Consider the following 17,000-nt stretch of genomic DNA (forward strand, 5'->3'; position numbering starts at 1 on the left):
GTTAGTAATACACATTGCTACTGTTGTTCAAAAGTTAGGTAATTCCTGCTTAAAATGTCACTACCAGCTCCAGATAGTGGGGGAGAAGGAAGTTCCCCACTTGTCTATCCCAGAGGCTGGCACTGCAAATTAGAGCTGGATGCAATGCCACTGTGTCCACCTTTTCTCCTCTGCCCTCCAGGGACATTGACAAGGTTGGCGAAAAGCAGCGTTACTTTCACTGACAGCAAAGATGGGGGGGGGGGCAGGGAAGGAAACCATCGTCATTGACAGGGCTTCTCCCTATCTTACCTGATTCACTTAAGAGAAGAGAAGGGGTGTAGGAAAGAATTCGGAGTTTGGGTGAAATTGACAAAGTTTTCCTACCCCACGTCTGTACAGGGAGGAGAGATTAAAATGTGTTTGTGCGGGGGGGGGGGGGACACATTTCTATCTTTCATCCTTGCACACCAGCATAGGGACAAAGGCTCCAAAGCGTTTTAAGGAACACTCTTCTACTAACAAGGAGACGAGGGGCATCCTCCGCGTGGGATCTACTGGCCGAGGAAGGTGGAAAGCTTCCCCGCCGCTCCCCACACCCCACCAATACACCGCCAGGTCTTTCGCGTTCATTCAGATCAGGAGTCTGACGGGCAGGTAGAGGTGTGCACGAGGACGAGAACGCGCATCCGCAGAGCGCCAACCCCACCAGCGGACCTCTGCAGAAGAAGCGGGGGAGGGAGTGCGGCAGCGCCGCGAGAGCCTTCCGACCCCAAGCGGCGACGTCCTGCCTGCCGCCGCAGTCAAAAAAGCAGCTCGCGCGCCGCCTGGGTCAAGATTCCAAAGAGGCGCTCGCTCGCTCGCCTGGGATTGGCCGAGGCGCTCGCTCTCTAGGGCGGGGATTCGCTCATCTCGAGGGGGCCCTCCGTGACCCGAGAGGGCCCAGCGGCACTTTTTGCAGCAGAGGTGAGCGCGCGCGAGCGCGCCTTCTCCCGGAGCAGGAGCTGCAGGAGCTCCTCGGCTCGCGGGGAACCGCCGCAACGTGCTTTCTCGTCGCCGCATCCAGCCACCCGGTGTGGATTGTGGCCTCGAGCGAAGTCAGTTCAGCGGGGAAGCGAAGCCATGCGCCGCCGGACTTCCTCGTGCAGCCACCGCTTGCTGCGGTTCTGAGGACGGGGGCCGTGCGAGAGGACAAAAGGCGCTGCTCGTCTGAATGCCTGTGCTGGTGGCCACTTGGCCGGCGGGGAGAGCGAGCGGGCGAGCGAAGTGGGGGGAGGCCGAGGGATGGCAGCGGGGGAAGGCAGGGCGTGACGAGCCGCAGCCCCTCCGCCCGGCAAGGAATAATCCGCCCCGTCCCCTTCGCAACACATGTTCGCTGGCTGAAGGCGCCGTTTTCGAGACGGGACTCGCTCTCAAGTTGTGGCGGCGATGGACAACTTCTTCGCGGAGGTGAGCACGACACGCGCCGGGAGGCGGAGGGCGATCGGTTACTGCCCCCGGGTAGGCCGATCCTCCTGTGCGTGTGGGTTTACTTGGGAGTAAGTCCTGGCGAAGCTTGCTTCCGACTGAGGCTGCTGCGATCCTGTGCACGCTTACACGAGAGTCAGCCCCAGTGAGCGCGGTCGAATTGACTTCCGAGTAAACGTGCTTGTAAATTGTAGCCTTGTTTCTCCTGTGGGGTTTCAAGTGATATGTTCTAAAAAGAGGCATGGCGGGGGGGGGGTGTATGAGGGGGATAAGTGGGGTTCCCAGTTTTTTTTTTTTTAAATCCTGCCTGGGGTTGGTTAAAAGTTTATTCTGTGGGTGCACGATCCAGTCAAAGCGAAGCTTTTGGGAAGGACAAGCGTGGGCTCCTGTTTTGAAAAGAAAATGGGGCGCGGGGGGGGGGGAATCAATGGAAGTTGCAGCCCGGGTCGCTTCCAAGCATGTGCACTTGGAAGTAAATCCTGCTGAGTGCAATGGGAGTTACTTTTAGGTAGGCGACCGGGGGACGGTGTCTTTAAAAGTGCTTAACTTTGGTCCGGATCGTGCCCTAGGTGAGAGGTTTTTTGTAGGAGAGACTGCTCGGTTGATTTCCGCCCCCCGCCCCCCTCTAGGTAAATCCGCGGAGGAACCATCAACCGTGGATGCCAATCCACAAACTATTAAAACCAATGGGAAATGGATCATTGCCTTCAGTGGGGATGTGGATTGCAGTGTGTTGTGTACGTTTCCGCGTTTCCCCTTTTATCCAGGATGTAGTGCGCGGAGGTGAGCTTCCTTTTGTGTGTATTAGTCTCGCTTGCGGGCCTCGCTCGCTCTCTCCATTGTGTGGCGCGTTGCATTTAGGTCAGTAAACCGAGAGGGCATTTTTTTTTTTTTGGCTTAGCCCGCTGAGCACATCTGTGAGCGCAATGCCAGAAGGAAAAGCACCGATTTTGTGTGTGTGCAAGATCGCCCTTGTGTGCAGAAAGTTTATTTTAAAACAAGGACATGGCTAAGCGCCTGGTTTCTCGTGGAGAGGTCTGAAATTTCCCTGGGCTTCTTGTGAGGGGATAAGACAGGCCACTGCAGGGCTTCCGTGCCAGCGGAGCAGAAGGAAGAAGCAGATGGGGGGGGGGGATGGAGGATTTATTTCATTTTGGTCCATTTCCTCTTTTGTGTTTTGCTATCCACTTTATAATGTTGTCCAGATGTTGTCCCCTTTTACTTAAAAGTAATCACAAACAATGCTGGAAGAATCTGACCTAAACCCTGTATTAAGATCACATCATGTTAATTGTTCAATTTAAAAACACTTAAAAGTGTATTATGTATTGAAGAGGGCTCCTGCTGAGCTTCTACTACAGATATCTTACTATTTCGTGGATATTTTGCCAAGACCTTTTGGGCATGACAATAAATCAAATCCATCTTCATTAGAGTTGTGAGTTGTGAGTTCTGTTAATGGCATGAAATCCCACTGATTTCATTGGGAGAGTCATGTCCCTGTTTTAAAATAAACTATTGGCAGTGTTCTTTGGTGGAGTGATTGTCAGGCACTTGATTTGCAGATGTGCCATGCCAAAAGTAGCTTCTAGATTTACTCTCCCATTGAAATCAGTGCTACCTAAAAAAAATTTACATTGTGAACAATATTTTTTGCTTGGTGTTTAAAGAAAAGTTCGGTTTTGAGGGGTTTGTTTTAATCCTGACTAGAGTGTCTGTTCAGGAACAGTTCACTCCTAAAGGGTTAGTGATCTTGTAAAAGTGGCAGTACTTTGAATTTGCTTATAAAGCCCACCTGTTCACAAGGTCACTTACACCTGAGATAGACTCTATAAGTTGCATCCGGATATAGTCATACATAGAATATTTTAAGTCTGGATCCAACTCTATGTGAGTAACTACTCCAGTTGTACATCTTTGTTTGTAAAGTAAGGTATTATAGTATGATCATTACTCTAGTGAGTCACCATATGTGATAGATTGAAGTGGTCTGTTAAAGCAATAGTAGATGAATCTAAATTAAACATTAGCTTCTTGCTTTTAGTTGCCTGACTGAGCCTTGCAGACATTGATATTCTTGAGGAATACCTCTGCAGGTAACTAAGGGCACAATGCTACACAGTTTTAGACAAAAAGAAGTCCTACAACTCCCAGCATTCCCCAGCCAGCTGGCTGGGGAATGCTGGGAGTTGTAGGACTTCTTTCTGTGTAAAGCTGCATAGGATTGCGCCCTAAGTGTAGGAAGTGACATTTTGTTAGACTTTCCAGTTCTCTAATTTTTTTATGATTAAGACCAAGGACATGTACAAATGTATTGCAAGTGGGGTTTTGACATGTGTGTACGTACGTGTGTGTGTGTGAGAGAGAGAGAGAGAGAGATGAAAAGAATTTACTATTGGGAAAGGTACACATTGCTCTGATGAACTAGTGTACCCCAGAACTAAAATCTCATTTTGCAAATACATACATTTAGAGGAAGATTTTCTCTATGAGGGAAGTGATGTTGTGAATGGGCAGGGGTTAAAGCAGTGGTGGGAAACTTGTGGCCCTCCAGATGTTGTTGGACTTCAACTCCCATCAGTTCTAGCCAGCATAGCCAATGGTGATGGATGATGGGAATAGCATTCCAAAATGTCTGGAGGACCACACGTTCCTCCTCTCTGGGTTAAGGGATTAAGGTAAAGTGTGTGTGTGTGTGTGTGTATGTGTGTGTGTGTGTGTGTTTAGGGGGTAAGTTGATGGTATTAAAAATGTAAAAGTCTGTCAAAAAGAAGAGGCAGCAGCAATTTGAAGACTCGGATCTGTCTTACTAGTTCAAAGTTAAACATTAAGAAGAATTTGATAATATTAAGAGATGTTTATCAGTAGAATCGGTATTTTAAGTGTTGTGGAATGTCCTTTGGAGGTTTTCACAAGAAGGTTGGACAGGATCCTCTTAGCGATATTTTAGATATCAGTCCTGATCTTGGACAGGATGTTGATCCAGTGTGTCTGTTCAGCTCTGGGCTCCTGCCATACAGTCTTCTTGAAATGCTTGATGTATATTTAAATTAAAGTTTTTTATACTATCCTAAAATTAAAAATTTCTGGGGTGTTTTAAAATAGGTCATAAAACACAATAAATATGTCGTTCTTCAGTCAGGAATACACATTTCACGCTAAGCGATGCTTCCTAGTTTGCTTTAAACTCTGAATGGTACATGTTCAGAAATATCAGGGGCTACAGCCTGACAGGAGGTTATCTGACTTTAGACTTCAGGAGAGGGATTGCATGTCTAAATGTTTGCCTGCATTAAAGATTCTCTGCCTGTGGAAAGCCAGCATGTCAGGCTAGGCTGGAATCCTTTCCCCTGACATGCTAACTTTCCATATACAAAGAGGCTCTGTGAGAGACCATCCTAACATATGACATCCCACCTGGAGTCTTGATACAGCCTCAGGAGGGGTGTACCGTGTGGTATTTCTGAATATGTAGTTCGCTTTTTTATGTGGTAACATGGAGATGTGTTCCTGTAGTGGTAGCTCCTCCCAGATGCCTGCCTCATTCGTTCACCTTTCAGTTGTTCTGGAACAACTAAAGTTTGATTTTGAATAAGTGCGGGAGTTTCAAGTGTTGAAAACTATTTGAACAAAGAATTCTGTTTGAAGAACTGGGCTGTTATGAAGATAAGGACAACTGTGTTCACATGACGTTGGAGTTGGCACTTGGAGGTCTGGGATCCCTTGCATGCCCTGTCACCAGTTTACTGTGTAACCTTGAGTGAGTCACCCAGTTCTAAGTCTGTGAGGTGTACGTGTTGTTCAGATGTGTTTTATCTTGAAATGGAGGATGTTAATACAGGTTGCTTGGAAAATGCTTGAAAGAATTACAAACGTTTAATCATTACTTGGTCACATTTACCTGGGGCTTTCAGCCCCACCCTTTTTTTCTTCCCTGTGCCATATTGTTAAAAAAAAATATTGCAACACATTTTTTCTTTTTAATCCATTCTCTGTTAATCCTCTTTTCTTTCTGCATTCCATAGTGTGCACTCCATGATGCCTCTTTTCACTTCCCTTTTTCTTCTGTCTCCTGCCCTGCATCTCTACTCTTATTTGGTGAGCTTGGCAGCAACAGCACGCAAGGCTTTTATTCTCCCAGCAAATTCATACACAGAGGGAATCTCAAATGCAGGTGAGCCATGCAGCGTGGCTCAGCCACCTGCAACAGGCTGGAAAAATGGGTGCCAGTTCCACCCCAGACCTTTGAATCCAGGGAGAGAGGGGATGTGCAATCCAGACATGGTCACACAGGCATTTTCCAGTTCCCGATGATGACAGACCTACAGGGCCACACCTGTACACACAAAAAGTGGGCTTCAAAAATACCAGAATTACTAGAGAGGATCACTCACAACTGGCCCGTGGCTCTTATATTGAACAGGTATCTTCAGCTTGAATCCTGAGAAGCCTCACGTCCATTTTTCCATGTTTTATTGCAACTCAAGGGCAAAAAAGGGAAGAGGGAGATGAACGTTCCAGTGAATGCATGAATTCCCTTTTGCATGCTTAAAAGGCTTTGCTGGATCGCGTGTTCACATGTCTTCTTTTAGTCACAGCACTGAACTTTTCCCTCTTGAAGGAAGGAGCCTTTCATGTTTATAGTGCTGCTGCCACTCCCATAAGAAAAACAGCTGCTGTGTGTCTCAGAACGGTAATTAGTGAAATGACAATGAAGATGCCCTATGGAACTGGTCTGAGTTTTCTTCAGCTCATAGGTTTTAAAAAAAATTGATCTAAAAGCTGAGTCAAGTGAGCAGGACTGCTGGAGGTCCCCCCCCCCCCCAAAATGCATGGATGCTAAGATGTTAAGTAGCATTTTGTTGGTTAAAAAAATAAATGCTATGTTGTTTTAAATGGTGCATTTTACATGTTCAAAGTGGTCCAGTCATCGCAGCAATCCTTACAACAGCCCTGCAAGGCAGGCCAGTATTTTTATCCCCATACTGCAGATAGAGGACCAAGACTGAGAGCCTAGTGGCTTGCCTATGGCCACCTAGCGAGTTTGTGGCTGAGATCTGAACTGATGGGCTTCCCGGCCCACAGCTCATGCCCTGTGCCTCTCTGCTACACTATCCTTCTCTCTTGCATGGGCACACATACACACACGTACGCACAATATGGAATAATGCAGCCAAAGATAAACATTTTTCTCATTGGTTTCAGTGGGAGAGATTTAAGCATGTGCTTAACTTTTCCACTGATACCAAGGGATTTAAAAGGGCTTATCTTTGGCTGCATCACACTCGATAGTTCCTTCCTTGGTGCTCAGCATAGTGAACCAGCATTTTTTAAGACATAGGATGAATAACTGCAGAGAGTTTCCAGATGCTTTCTTCCCAGTAAGCTTGATGCGTTCAGATCCTAGAAGGTCTCCTGTAACTTCCACAGTTGTGTAAAAGGAACCATTCCATCTGTTATATGGCTTTTCTCAGTACTGAAGAAAAGGAAAAGCTGCATCTTATGGAATTCTCCTTTTTATGGTTCAGGCGCTCTCATCTGGACCCTTATTACTTATAGGGTTTGTATGATATGGTACTCGCTGATGAAAATTGCTCACCTGAGGCAAAGCACAGTAGCTTTTCAACATAAATGTTAATTTGTGGTTTCTGAGTGTGACTTTGATGTCAGTTAAGTTCTCTTAGGCCTTCCAACATGTTGATATTACTTTAAAAGTTCAGAGTGTGTGTGTGTGTGCGCGTGCGTATTGCCTTTAATCTGTATCCAAAGTCACACTGCTGAGTATAAACATTTTTCTTTCCTCAAACAAGCATATGGCAGTAAGGCACTGAACTTCAGAGCAGCACAGTTCAGACAGCATAAATATAATTGCCCTTGGGCATAGTCTACCAGAATGTTCTCCTCTTGAACTGCTCCCATTCACTTCAATGGGACTTGCGCAGGAGAACTTCTTGGTGAATTGTATCTCTTAAAATCAATGACTTAACAGGGAGATAACAACCCATGTTAAAACTAGGAGAATACCACCACTTAATCAATGTAATGTGCAAGAATAGCTAGTTGTTTTGTTTCCCCTCAGTCTACTGTTAGAAGGAAATAACTTTTATTTATTAATTTTTATTTATTTTATTTGTACCCTGCCTTTCTACCCAGAACAATGGCACTCAAGGGGGCTTACAATCATAAATAAGACTTGATTAAAACAATAATAAAACAAATGCATTAAAACAATTAAAACACAACAATAACAGAATTTTATGATGGAAAGCAATGCATAACAAGATCACTGACCTTATTCTGTATTTAACAAGTTTGGATATTGGTAGTGATTCCATTAATGGCAGTGGGGTTATTACTCGGTATACAAAATGATAGTATTCTTTTCTGGTCTACTAAATTACACGTGAGCCAGCCCTGTTCCTGATCTTGGTAGTGCAAGGAAGAACAAGCAAACTGTCACTGTATAATGAAACAAACAACTGCAAACTCCTACTGTTGCCATATATAATATAAATATAATATGTATTGTTTTAATACATTTGCATATAATAAAATTATTATAATCAGTCCCTAACAGCTTAATATATGCAAAAGGTAAGAGACAGTGTGGTGTAGTAAACTGAGTCTTGGGTTTAGCCTGTGGAGACCTGGGTTGAAATCTTTGCTCAGACTTGAAGCTCATTGGGTGACCTTGGGCCAGTCACAATCTTTCAACCTAACCTACCTCACAGGTTTGTTGTGAGGATAAAAGTGAGGGGAGAGATTATGTATACCACCCTGTGCTCCTTGGAAGGAAGGACAGAATAATGCTCTCCCTCTCCCCCGGCCCCCTGCCTGCTAAAATGGAAACATAAAGGAAACACACACACACACACTTCAGAAAAAGCCATCTTCCTGGCTCTCATCTGCCTCATGTCAAGTGTAGGAATCCTACAATTGGTTTGGGAAGTTGACCCCCAAACAATTACTGATTCAGACTTTAGGCGTGAATCACTGACTGTACTCTACTGTCACCCTAGTGAATTCTGTGAGAGCTTCAGCAGTGCAATTCCAAACATTCAGTGAATCATGCTCTCCTCCTGTAGTAGTGAAAAAGTCTGAGAGCATTTAGTTCACAATTGAGTTACTGATTTTTGGCCCATACGACTTTCCTTAATTGTTTTTCGCTAATTGCAGTAGCTGTGGCTTTACGTGAGGGTCTCTGGCAGCCCTTTTAATTTATTTATTTTTCCTTTGGGGATTTATAACACTATTAAAAAGTTGCTCCAGGCATAACACTAATCTGGGAAGGTCTCTGCTTAGGAACATTTTAGAAGTCCAGTTATTTGAAACCGCACAGGATTTCAGGGAAAAGGCAAAACAAAGTTACCTTATCAAACATAAGCTGATCTTCATTATAAGAGTGTGTCTTTGTATTTTTCACTACCGTGATGTGAAGCTACAAGTGGTCTGGATAAAATAGTTTCTGTGCACTCCTATACATTCAATTACCCACCTGCATATACAAACATAAAAAACATGAGCTGTATAGAGACAAGATTTCTTATTCCTGACTCTTGTTTACCGCAGAGTTTCCCCGAGTCTCAGACAAGCAATGCTACTGGTAGCTGTTAGTACTCTAGCTCAAGAAAGACAGACTTAGGGTGTAATCCTATGCAAGTTTAGAGAGAAAAAAAGTCCTGCAATGCACCATGGCTGGCTGGGGCATGCTGGGAGTTGCAGAACTTTTTTCTGTCTAAGCATGCATAGGATTGCGCATGCATAGGATTGTGCAGTCTACCATCTGATGAGCACATCTCCCACAGAGCTATGAAAACACACCAAAAAGGTTATTTATTGATTAAATCTGTATTAAATTTAATTTAATATAGAGTTAACAAATTTATTAAATCTATATGCTACCCAACTGACAAATGCCCTCGGGGTGGTTTACAATCATAAACAATAAAATAACAAAAGAAAAAAATACAACTATAAAAATCAAAATAATATTAAAAACATCAAACATTAAAAATATTTTTTTTAAAAATTACAGAGCAGTAAAAGTAATAATCAGAGTAGCACATCAAAGATTAAATGCCTGCTAGGAGAGAGAGGTCTTAACCTGGTGTCTAAAATTTAGACTCCAAGGGAGCAATCCTTTGCATGTAGGACTTTTTCTGTCTAAACATGCATAGGATTGCACCCTAAACGTATACAGTAAAGACACCAGGCAGATCACTCTGAGAAGGGCATTCTGCACACCCGGGAAGGGGGGGCATTACAGAGAAGGCACTTTCTCCAGTAGCCTCCTTTGTGCCTGATGATCTTCGGAATCGGGCAGGAGCATAGGGGAGAAGGCACTACTTCATGTAGAGCGGTCTTAAGCCATTTAAAAGTGCACATAGCCCTGAACCACCAGCGCCATGTTAAAAGGTGTCGTTTGGAACATGGCACAGATACAGGAGTCACTCTAGCCTTGTACCTTTGCGGTACAAACCCTACTTACTTGCCATTGATTACCACCCACATGACATATTTAGTTGGAACCTGGAAGTCTCAATCAAACTGCATTGGGACAGGAACCCTTTGCTTTCTTCATCAATTTATGTCAATCTGAAGGGGAAACTGCTGCTAAGGCAGGGGGAGGAAAACAAAGTCTTCTCTTTATTCTATGGTACTTTGGGCCTGTCTAGGCAAAGATGTAGTAGCTACTTCTATATTCCATTATCTTGCTGCCTGCTGCAACTGTGTGTAACACGCTGAGAGGATATGCATATTTGTATTGCAGCACAAGTGGGATATATACAGAAATATATACAGGAAGACTTATGACAACAGTAACTGTAAAAAGATAGTGCGACTGTACACATAATGCTAGCATAAAATTCTCGAGCATCCATTTATCTACTTATATCCTGCCCTTCCTCACAAAGTACCCAGGGCTCTTTATATACAACCTATGTACATTAAATAACCTATATAAAACACAGTACAACAGATAAAGAACTATCTGAATGCAGCTGGTATCTTTTACTGAAAACGCAGTGGGAATAAAACTCTGTTTCAAGGCTGACAGAATCTTCTGTGTTGCGGATTTAGTTTCCTATCATGACACAGGGGATGAAAGCAAGAGGTGAATACTCAGTCAATAAATGCCAACTGGACCTATACAATGTATTTCCTATGCGTTCTTGCTGAATTCTGTTATTAAGGCTTGTGAAAGCCTATTAGTTTTTTATGAGGTTCTTTAATAATTTAAATTTAAAAAGTTATCTCAATGCAAATTGATGCTTATATAGATACTTTTGTTTTATTGGAAGAAGGACTGATGTTAGGCCTAAAAATGCAATGTATTTTTAATGCAGAGATGAATTAAGGCACACTGTCAGATATCACAGCCTTTCCCAACCTGTTGCTCGCCAGATGTGTTGGACTACATCTCTTGTCATTCCCAGCCACTATAATCCAAAAGCTCTGGAGGGCACCAAGCTGGGGAAGGCTGTGATACACACAGGGTTAAGTGTTTTTCTTTTTTAGTGTATGTGTGTATGTGCCTGGATTACTGTTATAGAATTCAGTGCCCTACTGATTGGCAGCTGGTACAGTAGGAAGGGCTGGTTTGTGAAGAAATTTGACTTCTTCACAGACATCCATAAGTCTGTGCAGATGCAAGATGGTGAGATTTCTCCTCTGCATCTTATTTCAGAAGTGGTAACAGCCACTTTAGGGGAAGTGAGAGGACTATGGGGCTTCCAGTGGGGAGCAAATTTTGGCAAGAGCTAATGCTGTGCCAGTGGCTATTATTTATGCTACTTTGTGGAAGTGGTATATAATATTTCTAACAGCTGTTTGTAAAATGATGCCTGCTGAATTGTCCCTCCCACTTCAGTCCACCCCCCCCCGCCCCATCATGTGATTAGATAAATTTAACTTCATGGTGTTATGGACCAGAGATGCTCAGGGTGACCCCACAAGCTCATCACTCAGGTCTGCTCTGGGATGGCTTGCTTATATTCACAAACAAGATTCATTCACTTATTCTTTCCTGGGACATACCTTCAGTATTGGCCACTGTCTGACAATAATCTTTAGACTAGGTTGGTAGGAGTTCCTGAACATTCACAGTCAAGAATTAACTGATCTGAGTATGTCCACCACCCTTATTACTACATACATTTAGTTATTTATATTTACAGTATTTATAGGCCGCCCTATAACGAAGTTCTCAGAGTGGCTCACAACAACAAAAGATAAAACTGCTTTAAAATCCAATAAGAATAAAAACAACAATAAAGGTTGTTTATTCTTTTATACACCATAAAATAGTCACAGAATGTAATAACATAGTAAAGCTAAGGCATGTTAAAAGGCCTGAGAAAATAACATGACACCAAGGTGGGCATTAAGTGGGCTTCTCTGAGGAGGGAATTCCGCAGTTCAGATCTCAAGGAGAGAGGCGGCCCTTCAGCTACCCTGTTCCCAAACTGTGAAGTGTCTTAAAGGTCAAAACCAGCATCTGGACTTGGACCCAGAAATGAACTGGGAGCCAGGGAAAATGGCAAGGCACTGATGTGATGTGTTCATATTGCCCAGTCCCAGTTAATAGCCTTGCAGGCATATTTTGAACTGAAAATTTCAGACTGTTTTCAAACACAGAGTCATGCATGGAACATGGCAATTCAAAAGGTGTTTTTCAGTCCACAGTATTATATGAGTTCTAGCAGTTCTCGGCAGTCAGGCAAAACTTAGAATATGGTAAAGGCTTTCAGCACCTTAGGAGCCAACTAAGAACTGTTAAAACAAGGCACATACTGAGAGCCAGTGTGGTATAGTGGTTAAGGTGTTGGACTGGGACTTGGGAGCTTGGGGTTCTAGTCCAGATGGCCATGAAGCTCACTGCATGACTTTGGGCCAGTCACTGACTCTCACCCTAACCTACCTCACAGCGTTGTTGTGAGGATAATATGGAGAGGAGGAGGATTACGTGAGCCGCCTTGGGTTCCTTGTGAGAGGAAAAAAAGGCGGGATAGAAATGTAATAATAATAAATAATAAATTCAGAATAACTGGAATAATTCCAGGCATATCCAAATAAACCTTTAGCATAAGATGCATTCCTACCTAATACTTCGGGCAAGGCCTTGAAATGTGTGTAATTTAAGAGGTACAAAAAATCTGGTTACATAGACTGTTGTAAGGTTTATTTATTTATTTATTACATTTATATCCTGCCTTTTTTTCCTCCTGCAGGGAACCCAAGGCAGCTTACATTATCCTCCTCCTCTCCATTTTATCCTCCTCTCCATTTTACCTTCCTCCTCTCCATTTTATCCTCACAACAACAACTCTGTGAGGTAGGCTGGGCTGAGAGACTGTGACAGGCCCAAAGTCACCCAGTGAGCTTCCATGGCTGAGTGGGGACTAGAACCCAGATCTCCCGACTCCCAGTCCAACACTGTCACCACACGAGTTGCTTCACACATGACATTTTCTAATCTTACCGTTTGAATGTATGGAACAGCACACAACATGCATGTATATGATCATGAAGAATGAATGCATACCTATTTTGTTGCATGTGTCCATGATGGAAGCAGTGATTGGCTGTGGATTCCCAGTTCATATATAGGGATGGGCAACTTGTGGCCCTCCAGATATTTTGGCCTACAGCTCCTAACATTAGCATACCTAATGGTGAGGAATCATGAGAATTATAGGCCAAAACATCTGGAAGGCCACAAGTTGTCCACCCCTGATAAACATACACTCCCCATACACAAGAGTGTACACATTCTAGTCCTATTCAGACATTCAGAAAGAGGTTAAAATCAACCTTCCCAGCCCCATCTCTCTCTCTTGTCACATTTGTCGCCCTCTACTCATGGAGGGTGACATTCTGAGGAGGAGAGCCTCCTGTATCCATGGAGCTCTCCATGCGAGCCAGAGTGCAAATTTTTCAGCACCCTGGCTACACTTTTTAATTAAGCACATAAATAAAGCTATTTCATTAATATGCATTTAAAAAAACTAAACCATTCTACAGAATTATTCCAGTTATTGCTTTCTGTATCTCTTGTTGTTTATTTAAGCTGCTTCTGACATCCCAGGATCTCCAAGCAATTCACATAAAAAAACACATACAACACAATAGAAAAACCAATATAAAAACAGTAGAAAAAAATAAATACCTTGAACATTACAACAAAAGCAATTGGTGGCAACAGCATAAATTTAATAAGCTGAATGGCTTTTGTCTATTTGGGTAATGTTGTGCATTGATAGAATAATATTGAAATAGTCTAAGAAAAACTCAGTGTTGCAAGATGAGGGAGTTCAGGTCAGGACAAGGTACAGCAGTATGTCTGTTTGTCATACTGGATTGTGGTTTTGTGATGAGTTCCAGGCCCACATAGTCGTTAATAGTTTTCAGTGATGTGTAACTAAATTTGCTTGTTTTCATTTTGAACTCAAGAATGCATTTATCTAAAGGAACATGCAGATGTCATGTTGACAAGCTGCACTCATTGGGTTATGCTGCGCTTTGTTTGAAGTGACATGAAGTGAGGAGGAGGGAAAATAGGAAGGAACCTCTCTTTCTCTTGTGTATGGGTCAGTTTATACAACCAGTAGAAATGATAAACCTTTTTGTGGACTATACTACATAAAGGCCTGTAGGTGAAGGGGGGAATTGAATATTTGAATCCTCTCTCATGGGGGAAAAAAAACAGCGGAAAAGCTAGCTGGGAAACCACCTTTATATGTTATGGGTTTTTTTAATGGGCAGGGATCTTTTTCTTTCCTATGGGAGGAGCATTCAGTCATGCAATCCCAACTCTTCCACTTTCAGCCTGAGATGGTACAGTCCAAGAATACTGTTTGATTCTGGTGGATTATATAAACTGGTCATGCGAGTAAACAACAATAGTTTCCCTGTGATGAATGCCCCCCCCCCATCATTTATGAACACTCACCATGTGATGTGGCATGATCACATTGTGAGTTTCCCTGCACCCACTAGCATCAGCTAATGATGTGGAGCAGGGGTGGGAAAACTCAAAACATGATGATAAGTTGTCATGTGGTGAGTATTCTTAAATATTACAGGGGAGGAGCGGGAACTTGCCATGGGCATGCCATTTTCAGTGGCATCCCCATGGAAGGCATAATGTCTGCTCCTTTTTGGTTCATTATGAACTTCTGTCTCTATTTTCATATATCTGCATTTTAGAGAGCAAACAAAAGTAGGGCACCTAAATTTGTTTTTTTAAAGGGGAAAAACAGGGCATCTGTACAGAGGCTAAGAGAAAATATATTTGTGGCTTTTATAGCCACTCCAAAAGTTGGTATTTCCTGTCCCCCAAGTGTGCACCAGAAAGAACGTGATTTAAGTAAGCTCTTTGTTTTTAAAATATTAGAATCAATCACATTGTGCCATGAGAAGCTCCCCCCCCCCCCCGCCCTTAAGAATAAACAAGTCAATGGTTGTTTTTGTGTGTGCTAGATAGCATAGCTGTTGGAGCTGGAGGGTTTTTTCCCTCTATTTCTAATATTTTGTGCTTCAAACAACAACAAAACGTAGGACAGATGACATTCAGTTTTTCTGGTGAGACAGCCAGGAAAAAAGGGATGGCTGCTTTTAATTTTTAAAACAAGTTGTATACCAGTTGCTATTCAGAAACATGCTAATGACAAAATGAAGGGTCAGTTTTTACTCTTGCTTGTTTAGGAAATATTGTGTGGGGCAGGGGTATTGCTAGGTTCTTAAAAGGTCCAGGGCACAGGCCCATAACACAAATCTGCATGCAGCACATGTCTTTTATATATATATATATATATATATATGCGCGCGTGCGCGCGTGTGTGTGTGGTGTGTGCATGCAGTGTGCTTGTGTGTGTGTATAGATTACATACATACATACATACATACGGAAGTGTGCACTGACCCCCCCCCCCACGTCAACTCAGACCCTGATTCAGCATTTTGGAAAATTTCCTACTTCTGCTCTGGCCAATTTGTAGTTGGACCACTTCAGCTCAGCACCAAACCTGAGTCAAGGTTTGGAAAAATGAGTCTTTATGTTTCCTGTTGACTACCATGGGAAATTAGAAAAAAAACTGTAATTTTTTTCTCTTGGTCCGAACTGGATGATAATTTCAGGCATAGTAGCCCCCTAGCAGGGGATTACACCTGCCCAATGTCAGAAAAATAGGCGCAGGGTTTATATTTTGATTTTCTTTCAAAGGGAACAGCCAATAACATTTTAATTCCTTGGAAGAATTGGATAAAAAAGTCAGGATTCATTGCCCATCAGAGAAGATCATGTCTGCCAAATTTCAGAATGCTAGCCACAAGGGTTTTTGTGCAAGGGTGGCCTTGACATTTTGAGGTCTCCAAAAGAGGACATACTTATCTCCCTATTTTCCTTCTGGACCATTGTTCTGAAAATTACAGACAGACTAGAGTTGTCCCTAAGTAAGAAACCTGCAAAGTTTCAGAAGGATAGGTGCAGCAGTTCACGTGGAAGGGGGTTTCTCCAATTTGAGGGAGGGAGTGATTTGCTTTCCCTTCCATTCACCCCTTTCCCAATAGTTTTTGGGTAAATTTGTATGAAAATGCACAGGTCATTAGAGGGGTCCCCCAGGCAAGAAACCTGCAGAGTTTCTGAAGGATATGTATGCATTCTACTTTAGAATGACTAGAATTTATTTACATTTCACCAATGTTAGCAACACGGGAACATGGGTGGGAAGGTGCTGTTGCACTCATGTCCTGCTTGTGGGTTTCCAGTGGGCATCTGTTTGGCCACTGTGTGAACAGAATGCTGGCCTGGATGGCCCTTGGTCTGATGCAGCATGGCTCTTCTTATGTTCTTAAATACAGAGTGCCTCTGAGCATGTGCAGAATGTTTTTCTTTCACCACTGAACACTTAGATTCTCCCCCTACCAATTCTATTCCCCTCCATGCGACCATCCCTCCTCATCCTACCATCCTCCAGCAACTCCTCATAAAAACAGATGTCTTGTTTTGTGCAACTCCTCTCTACCTCCTCCTTGTTATGCACAAGCTCTTATTGTATCTTCCTCCCCAAACTTCATTTGTGCCAAGACTTCACCAGGATTCATCCAATGAGTCTGTTTTCAGAACTACGGCAAAGTTAGAGAGAAACTCTGAGCATGTACTAAGTGCCTTTCCCTCACCACTGAAGCTAGAGTTCATGCAAACCCCGCCCCCAAACCCACAAATGACAAAACATGCATAGGACTGAGCTGAAAGGGTAGTCAATTCATTAGGTGGAATTGGGTAGGCACTGTATTAAGCTTGCAGTACCACGCTCACAACTCAGGACTTATTTCTGAGTAAACATGCAGAACATCAAGGTGCAAACCTCCCTGCAAAAGTAACTTGTGCTGCAATCCTATGCACACTTTCCTGAGGGTAAGTCCCATTAAACATAATGGGACTTCTCAGTAGGCATACATAGGACTGCATAAATTAGCAATATTTATCTCCCCTCCACTTAAAAAGCAAACCCAAAACTCCATGGAGCTGCCAGGTTTCCAAATTCCATACA

General features: G+C 43.2%; 1 protein-coding gene across 1 annotated transcript in view; it reads left to right on the forward strand.

The window, feature by feature from the left end:
• The first annotated feature begins 908 nt into the window (after window positions 1-908).
• MYO10 (myosin X) overlaps window positions 909-17,000 on the forward strand; it is a 245,991-nt gene continuing 229,899 nt past the window's right edge. The window contains exon 1 of the mRNA XM_084850564.1: window positions 909-1,428. Within this exon, the coding sequence (XP_084706690.1) occupies window positions 1,408-1,428 (21 nt within the window). The 5' untranslated portion in view covers window positions 909-1,407. The remainder of the gene's footprint in view (window positions 1,429-17,000) is intronic.

The sequence above is a fragment of the Heloderma suspectum genome, chromosome 4 (assembly GCF_057233095.1).
Source record: "Heloderma suspectum isolate Gila_16-S chromosome 4, 16-S_ref, whole genome shotgun sequence".
Lineage (NCBI taxonomy): Eukaryota > Metazoa > Chordata > Lepidosauria > Squamata > Helodermatidae > Heloderma > Heloderma suspectum.